This window comes from Myodes glareolus, chromosome 11, assembly GCF_982192425.1.
Source record: "Myodes glareolus chromosome 11, mMyoGla1.1, whole genome shotgun sequence".
In the NCBI taxonomy this organism is placed as follows: domain Eukaryota; kingdom Metazoa; phylum Chordata; class Mammalia; order Rodentia; family Cricetidae; genus Myodes; species Myodes glareolus.
Window position 1 is genome coordinate 14417099 of NC_142036.1, and position 8742 is coordinate 14425840.

General features: G+C 57.3%; 1 protein-coding gene across 2 annotated transcripts; it reads right to left on the reverse strand.

The window, feature by feature from the left end:
- Positions 1–417: 417 nt before the first annotated feature.
- Positions 418–4383, reverse strand: Zbtb42 (zinc finger and BTB domain containing 42). 2 transcript variants are annotated; one of them, XM_085698014.2, is made up of 2 exons: positions 4234–4383; positions 418–3808 (listed from the first exon to the last, which is right to left on the reverse strand). In XM_085698014.2, exon 2 carries the CDS (start codon positions 3789–3791, stop codon positions 2529–2531), a length of 1263 nt encoding a protein of 420 aa, XP_085554140.2. In that variant the 5' UTR covers positions 3792–3808; positions 4234–4383; the 3' UTR covers positions 418–2528. The 2 variants fall into 2 exon arrangements, with proteins under 2 accessions (XP_085554140.2, XP_085554141.2); XM_085698015.2 differs by having other exon boundaries at positions 418–3630; positions 4234–4380.
- Positions 4384–8742: the final 4359 nt, after the last annotated feature.

Here is an 8742-nt window from a genome sequence, read left to right on the forward strand (position 1 = left end):
TCCAGCCCCAGCCCGAAGTCTGAAGGGACTGTGCAGGGAAGGGGGTGAGAGGAGAGCAAAGTGGAGGCAGTTTGGGGTTGGCTGGATGATTTGGAGGAGGTAGAGCCAGGATCCTACCCCTTCCTCATATCACGCTGCCTCCGCCTCTGTGGGACTCCTTTCCCAAACTCCAGCTCTCTCTCTCTCTCTCTCTCTCTCTCTCTCTCTCTCTCTCTCTCTCTCTCTCTGTGTGTGTGTGTGTGTGTGTGTGTAGGGGGACAGCTGGGGAAAGAGGGTGCCTGTCACCAGGCCTGTCCCAATCCACTCATCCCACAGGGCATGAATACCTCATGGGCTGAGTCCCAAGGTTGTCCACTACTCCACTCCCCAGCCCAGCAATGCCCACCTTTCCTAAGCCCAAGAATAGCCACAGCCATCTTCACCTGTGGTTGGCTTTATTACACTGTCATGTGACCGCCAGAACATGTGAATAGAAGATGGCCCTCTTTTCTAGGAGCGGTGTAGGCTGACCACAAGCAGAGCTGTGCAAACCTATGTGGGAAGAATTGTCCTGTGGTCATTTCCCAGTGGTCCCCTCCAGGGGCAGAGCAGCAGTGAGACCACAGGCAGGGACAGTAGCTGAGGTCGTAGGAACCACACACAGCAGAATGCACCCGGACTCCTCCACACTACTGTCCTGTACTCTACACAGGTAGTGTGTCAGACATATGCATACAGGCAACTGAACGGTGCCAGTCAGAAACTTACAACCAGTCACTTATTCCTAACTTCACAGTAACTGCACCGAAGACAATGAGTCCAGTGTTGACCCAGGGCAGATTCCCTGCCCTGGGAAAGCAGGCACTCGGGGAAAACCAACACAGCAGTGCTCTGCCTGCTCTTGTAGGACTGCAAACACAGACAAATAGACACAGACAGACAGACAGACACATACATATGAGAGAGAGAGAGAGAGAGAGAGAGAGAGAGAGAGAGAGAGAGAGAGAGAGCGAGCGCAAGCGAGCTCAGGTCATAAATCACCAGTGGAGTCAGAAGCCAGGACATCATCACCTCTTCTCCAGCTCTCTAGACTGCAGCCTGCCCTGGACCTCCAGTCTTGGAGCATCACAGACAGGCATCAGCTTCCCGGCCAGCCATGGACATATTAGGAGAGCACAGAGAGGGTCAGGAGATGAACAAAGGTTCTGTCCACCATGGGGAGACCAATTGTCACATCACTCTAGACCAAGCAGACAAATAAATAAATCAAGTGTTAGCAGAAGACGCAATGACAGACTTGGCCCACGTCTGTCCTCTGGGCCACTTGTAATCACCAGAGACATCCCTGCTGAGGAGAGGGGCAGGTTGTTTCAGGCAAGGTTGAGGCCATCCCCATCCTGCCACACCCCTTCCTAAAACCGTCAAGGTTCTGGGACAGCAAGGCTTGCTTGGGGAGCAAGTGTCAACGTAAGGTGGCCCATATCCAATACAAAGGCAGAGGATGACGTCCTTCACATTTCAAGGGTGCCAGCCTTCCTTCTAAGAATGTCAATGAAGGGGGCGTCTACCTCCCCCGCCTCCCTGTGACAGCTGCTCCTACCCGCGCCCCACAACAGGAGGTGGCACAGCAAACATTGCTCTTGGTAAGCTGCACAAGCGTTGGCCTTGTGTTTGGGGCCTAGGAATGACTGCAGCACCAGGGAGACCCTTAGAAAGCAGGAGACTCCCAGGGTCAGGCCTGCTGGAACACATGTGAAGCTTGGCTCATGGCCGGATCTGCCATTTCCAGCCTTGTGACCAGCAGGAACACTTGGAGGGTCCTCATCCAGGAGCAGACATATGCTGGCCTTGAGAGGGCTCTTTTGATATAAAGAAAACCCCTTCCCAGATCCCCTTCTTTGCCCAAAGTCCCACCTCCATCCCACGCCAGGAACAGTCACTCTGGGGACACCCAGCTTTAACCACCTTCAGGACACTCCAGGGTCCCCGCTGGAGCTGGGCCTCCTTCAAGGTCAGCTGTGTCTCTACGGCCCCTGCTGGTACTTGTGCCTGTGGCCTTCTCAATGGGGGTCCTGCTGCCACTCACCGGGAGTGGGCTGTTCACTCAGTGCACCCTGTCAGGCACCTGCATTAATGACTTTTTTGACAAGCGAGTCATTTTTTGATGGCACTGGCACACAAGGACACTCTCAAATATCCCAGCAGGGTGTCAGGGAAGCCCCAGGGCCCAGAAAAACTGTTACCTCACACCGAGAAGCCCAGGCCCAGTGAATGGGCAGGTGGGACACCCCTTGCTGGAGAAGACACTGAGGAAGACTGTCCCTAACTGGGCAGGGTACAACCTGTGCTCAGGTGTGAGGTGGAGAGTGAAGAGCAGGGGGAGGCAGCCCATCGAAAAAGCAGCAGCATTCATTCCGGTCCCCAAGTGGAGCCTGCTAGTCTTGAGGTCGGGCTTTCACCCACCTGGGCTGCTTCCTCTGTTCCAGAGTCCCACCCAGGAGACCCGTGCTCTGTCCCTTCCTCCACCTTGGGGGATACAGAAAAACACTTCACACCAGCAAGGACTTGACGAGGCCATAGTGGAACTTGCGGACGTGGCGATACAGGTCCCCAGACTGTGTGAATCGGCGCTCACACCAGCGGCAGGCATGGGGCTTCTCCCGTGTGTGGACCACAGCATGCCGGCTTAAGTTATGTGAGTACTGGAAGCTCTTGCCACACTGCACACATGTATAGGGCTTCTCCCCCGAGTGTGTCCGTTCATGCCTCTTCAGTGTGTATGTGCAGGAGAAGGTCTTGCTGCAGAGCGGGCATGTGGGTACGGCTCCCTCAGGAGAGAGTCTGGCACGGACACTGTCCCGCTCTCGGAAGTGGGCACTGAGATGCAACTGCAGTGCATGGGTGCTAGGGAACAGCTTGCAGCACAGCGGACAAATGCAAAGGTGCCTGTTGGGACCCAGCTCCTCGCTGTCCCCCACTGGCTCTGCGTCCAGTCCAAGTTGCTGGCTGCCTGTCTCTTGGACATTCAGTGGCTCCAAGTCCTCTGCCAAGTCTTGGGCTGCAGAAGCACAGACTGGTGGTGGGGATCTGTTGGTGCTCCACGGGCTGGTGCTATCTTGTTCAGAGAATGAATCTTGCTCAACCTTCACCAGAGGCTGGACCCCTTGCTGCATCGAGCTGTTGAGGGATTTCTGGAGGATACAGGGTGGGTGAACTTGCTCCGGTCTTGGACTAGGCTTCAGTGACAGGTCCAGGGCCCCACTTGGCTCCCCTCTGACCTGCCAAGATGGAGGTCCAAATGTTGGCAGGGGATGGGCAGTCTTGACCCGTAGAGGTGGGGGTTTGGCATTTGGTGCGGCTTGGCAGAAGTCAGGGGACCAGGAAGGCAGGGAGTGTGGTGGCTGACCAGAAAGCTCTGTTCCCAGAGCGCGGGTCTCCAGATCTGGGTCTTTCTTCCTAAGCCTGCCCTTGCAGACCTTGACGATATCATACATGTGTAGGTAGCTGGCGGCAGCCAGGACGTCCTCGACAGGCAGGCTGTGCAGGTCCAGGCGGCCCTCGTACATGAAGTCCAGCAGGCGGCTGAAGGCGGGCACTGTGACGATGTCGCCGTTGAGCCGCACCGTGTCGCGGCTGCTCTCGGGCTGGTCCCTGTAGAAGAGATGGAAGTAGACACTGCACGCAGCCAGTACAGCGCGGTGCGCAGGGAAACGCGCGTCGCCCACCAAGACAGTACAGTCGCACAGGAAGCCCAGCTCGCGCTGCTGCCTCAGGCGGCCCAGCAGCCGTCCGCCGTGCTCCGGGAACTCCATGCCGCCGCAGTCATCACCTGGGCACAAACGGGACTCCTGTCAACACGCCGGGGATGCCGTGACCGCCGCTAGCCCCGACGCGCCCTTCCCTGGTGCAGGCAGCGCACAGAGAGGCGCGGGAGTGACGCGCGCAAACGCCAAACCCGAGCTGCCCGGGCACCTGCCCGGAGCAGGAAAAACTCGATCGAAAGTAAACAGAAGCCGCTCTGCCGCCGGGGCGGGGCTCGGGGCACAGCGGAGGGGCCGAGTCGCGAGGATAGAAGTAGGGACTTCTGGCAGCCTCGTCCGCCCGCCCGCCTGCCGCGCCCCCCGACGCCGGAGTTGCAGCCCGCCCGCGCCGCCGCCAGCTGCCACCGCTGCCGTCGGCCCCATTTATGGCAGCGCGGCCGCGGGGAGCGGCCCGGAGCGGCAGGCGGAGTCGGGAACCCGCCCCTGAGCTCACCTCCGCTGCACGCGCTGCTATCCGCACGCACTGCAAGCTGTCCCGTGCGGTTCGGACAGCACGGAGCTGCGAGCGATGCGCCCCGGCCGGGAGGGCGCGGGGACCCGGACGGCGCCGGGCGGGGCGCTCACCAACTTGGCCGACTGGGCAACGCCTGCTACTAGCCCCGCCCCGGAGAGCGAAACTCCGGGCTGGGGCAGGAGGGGGCGGGCCGGGCGACTTCCCGGAGCTGCGGAACCGCTGAGGTCACCTCACTATCCCTACTCTGTCCGCCCCACCCGGTCGGTCCCGCTAGAAGCCAGCCCACGCTCTGTGGCGGGAGGGGGTGCGGGACCCTCTCGCGATACTTGTTTCCTGGGCCTCTGTGCCCTCTATGGGGTCCCGACTGCCCGGGTGGACAAAGGGACGCCTTCCAAGCATCCGCTACTCCCAGGACCAGTGCACCCGCTGTAGGCAGGACAGTGACCTCGGACCCCCTTTTGGATGACCATGGGTCAGGGCGCTTACCGTTAGACGGCAAATCTCAAAAAGAATTCACATCTTCCTGGGAAATAATTCCCTTGAGCTCTGGTTAACGTATCTGGGACAGGCTGCAGAGTCGTGGTCTCTGACACAGGATTACCATCCGCTGCAGACCCTAGGCTGGTAGCCATGTGCACTAAGATCTGTGTCAGAGGGCACTGGATAGGGCAGATATGGTGGGGTGGGTGGAAGAGACACAATAACAGAGGAGCAGTAGAAGACCCCCAGAGTAAGGCAGGCAGGTCACAGGATGTGTTAGAGAGGCCAGGGCTGGCACCCTCGGCAGGGTGTTTCAGGGAAGTTCGGGTCAGGAAGGTATGAGTGGGGACACCTAGTTCTTTAGGGGCAAGGAAATAGCAAGAATGTTAGAGCTCTGGGTTTGGAGGGGTTGAGGCCTGGGAAGTCTTCTCTCCCAAGGGTGCATGGGGGGGTATCCTTGACTGAGGGGGTTTGAAGTTGAGACATTGCTCACAATTAGCTGTCAATTAGATGCTCTCATTTACAATTCTATGGTGAGGGAGGGGCCTCATAGCACTAAATTGCAGGGCCTGGGTTTCTATGGAGCTAGACCCATTCTGAATTTCCACCTTGCATTTGCTAGAAGCCCAGGGAATGTTGAGTGGGCACCACCCAGAATGCTAGACAGCAAGTAGGAAGGTTTGTACATGGTAGGGTGTCCCCAATGGGCTGGGTTACAGTAGACAGGGTTGAGGTCAGGTGTTTGGGTAGACTAGCCAAGCACATTCTGTGTGTAGAGGGCCCGCTCATTAGACACACAGAAGAGAATGCCCAGATGTGAGGGAGACCTCCTGGCTGCTGGGGGGAGCCTTAAGGGTCCTGTTCAAAGTTGATGCATTGCAAGTCTAAGGGGTTGTAAGGGCCCTGGAGGATCAAGATTCCACAGGGAAGAAAACCACATTGTTATACTAAACAAAGGCCAAAGCAGGGGTATTTTGAGTTCTAGACCAGCTTGAGCTATGTGGCAAGGCCCTGTCTCAACTGTTTATCCTGGGAAAACAGTGTATCTGAAATGCAAATTTGACTTGATATGAGTTATTTCCTAAATCTGGCAACTTCAGCAAGGAACAAGTCACACTACATTTACCCAGGCACACAGCATGACTGAGGGGCAGCAGAACTTGACTGTCCCCAACTTAGGAGGCTTGCCTGAGGAGGGCCAGTTCCCTCCTCTAACTGTTCCTTACTCCGCCTCAGCAAGAAAGGCCCACACCATGTATTCAGGGTAACCCTGACCCTACCCTCTCTGAGCCTGCCTGGGCCAGAGCCTACCTCTGCCTCAGCTTCTCCCAGGATTGGTATGATTCTATGGCAGTGGTCCTCAACCTTCCTTAATGTTGCAACCCTTCAATACAGCTCTTCATGTTGTGGTGACCCCAGCCATGAAATTATTTTTGTTGCTACTTAATAACTTTAACTTTACTACTATTATAAATTGTAGTGTAAATATCTGTGTTTTCTGATGGTCTTAGGCAACCCTTGTGAAAGAGTCGTTTAGAGACTCAAGGTTGAGAACCACCACCTATAGCTTTAAATATCCCCATTAACAATATGGAAATCAGAGTACACTCTAGGATCTATGACATATTATAAGGTGATAGGCCTTTAGTTCTTTCCCAAAGTCTCCATCCATCACTGACTCCTCTTCATTCCTGTCTTTGCATGAAGGTCACTTTAGCTAGAGTGGTCCTCCCTGGTCCCTCCTGGCCTGCAACCCATTCTCTACTTCTGTCTGGCCTTGTGTAGGGAGTCAAAGGTTGTCAGGAAAAGTGCACCCCTGTTCCTTTACCGGGGCGATGGCTTCTGCGTGCATCGATGGATCCTTGACCTGCCGCAGAACAGGTTTTGAGAAAATGATGACTGGATGTTGAACAGTGACACCTGCCAGCCCCCTTCCTCCATGCTGAGCATCTAGCAGTGCCCAAAGCCTGGCCCCTCACTTGCTCTATGTGCCTTTTAGTACAGAGTAGTCTTAGAGTACAAAGATGGTGAGCCTGCCGCCTGCAGGAACTGGAGACCTTCGGTGTCACATCACATTGCTCAGGCTAGTCCATCGTCTGTGCTGAGAACCCTGCTACCTGGCATTCCAAGATCCTTCTCCACTAGCCAGTGGTCTGTGGCATACCGATGACAGAGGCTGTCACAAAGTCCCAGTCCAGGTGGTACAGAGAGAACTTTTCCAGCTCTGGGGTGCCATTTGATATGAGTTATTTCCTAAATCTGGGGGCTGCCTCAAGGTCCCACCCTGCAGCTGATGCCCAGACGTCTTAGTTCAGGGCTCAGGCACTTGAGTCCTACCCAAGTGCCAGCAGCTGCAGGAAATGGTAGGGAGGGGGTCAGGGACTGCAGTTTTTGTTGGAGACATCGGCTGCAGAGTATGTCACTGGCAAGCCACAGTAAGGCAGGGCTCTGAGACTTGCTTCTCACATGTGACTCTGTCCAGGAATTCCAAGAGGGGTGTTGATAAAGTGCCGGCTGAGAAGAGGGAGTTGCATTGAGCACTCTGTCCACAGGAAGACCCTGGACACGGCAAGGAAGAAACGCAGGACTGGGCACTGCGTAGAAACGGCTCACCACAGGTAGGAGTGTCGCAACAGTGGCTTCCAGAAAGAGCACCCAAGAGAGAGTAGAGAACAGCCTGGAATTGCTATGTCTGCCACAAGAGGGCGGCCTGCTGGCTCCCAGTGGCCCAGCCCTGTGTAGCACTGGGATTAGGGAAGCATGGGAGGAGGATCAGGGGGCCTAGGGTGAAAGTTTGCTGGCTGAGTGAGGGATATGTGTGACTGTCAGTCTCTGAGGGTAACCCTCAGGTCAGGGATACAGCTGGGATAGCACAGACCTGCTGGGCCTATGACTTAGCGCCCCGGAGGTGCTCTGAGCTGGGGCAGCTAAGCAGCAGGAACGACGCACAACAGACTCCCCACCCCATCCCCCACCCCCGCCCCAGGCGTGTGTGCCCCTGCTGAGAGGAGAGTTTTCCCGGAGAAGGGTGTGTTTCCTAGGTCAACCCCAGCAAGGCAGAGAAAGAGCGCCGATTTTAGCGGCGACTCCATTCTGGGCGCTAGCGTGGACTAAATCTACCCTCCTGTTTACACTCTAGGTGAACTCTGACCCTTGGATGAAAAACAAAAAAATGCCCCCTGGGAAAAAATACCAAACACATGAAGGTATTATTAATTTGGGCCTCAGGGATGAGGGAGGGGCTCTGCGCAGGAACTTCTGGGGCAGGCTGAAGGGGGAGAACAGAGGGTGGGTTAGAGGCCGGAGCCACCTTGACTCTTCAATTCCGGGACACCATAAGGAACCGCCCCCCCTCGTCCTCCCGCCCCCCCTCCCGTGCCTCGCCCATCTGAGTCCACAGCGAGGTTTTGGCTGAATGAGCCCTCCCCTTGAGTTGGCCCCAACAACACACCGGTCCCTCTGGATGTCCAGGTGTGTCCCCTTCTCCCTGTCACCTGCAGAGTCCCTATCAGCGTCTGTGGCAGACAGTACTGAGTTGAATGAGCCCCTAGTTGCCTTCTTTTTTGTGTTGTGTGGTCTTTAGGACACCGGTGGCCGGCCTCTCCCGGCTCCCAAGATGGGGACAGTTGGGCCTCTTGAGAAAGTCAAACCGATCTACTCCCCATGCCGGCCTCCGTGGGGTCTGGAGAGCTAGGCCGATAAGTGCCAGGGCGTTCAAAAACGGGGAACCTAGGCCAGAGCTGGAGCTCTCGATCTGCCGCGGGGCTCCGTTACCCGCGTGGCCCTGGCTTGGGGCCACCCGAGGGCGGCGCCCGCGGGACCGCGCTCGCGCTCACGGGGTGCCTCGCCCTGGCCGCGGGCCGCGCCGGGGGCGCCCGGGGCGGCGGAGGCGGATGTGGGCGGGCGGCGCGGGCGCGGGGCGGGGAGAAGGCGGGCCGGCGGCCGGCGGCGGCGGCGGCAGCACCGAGGCGGCGGGCGGCCGGCCCAGCGCGGTAGCGCACGCGAGTC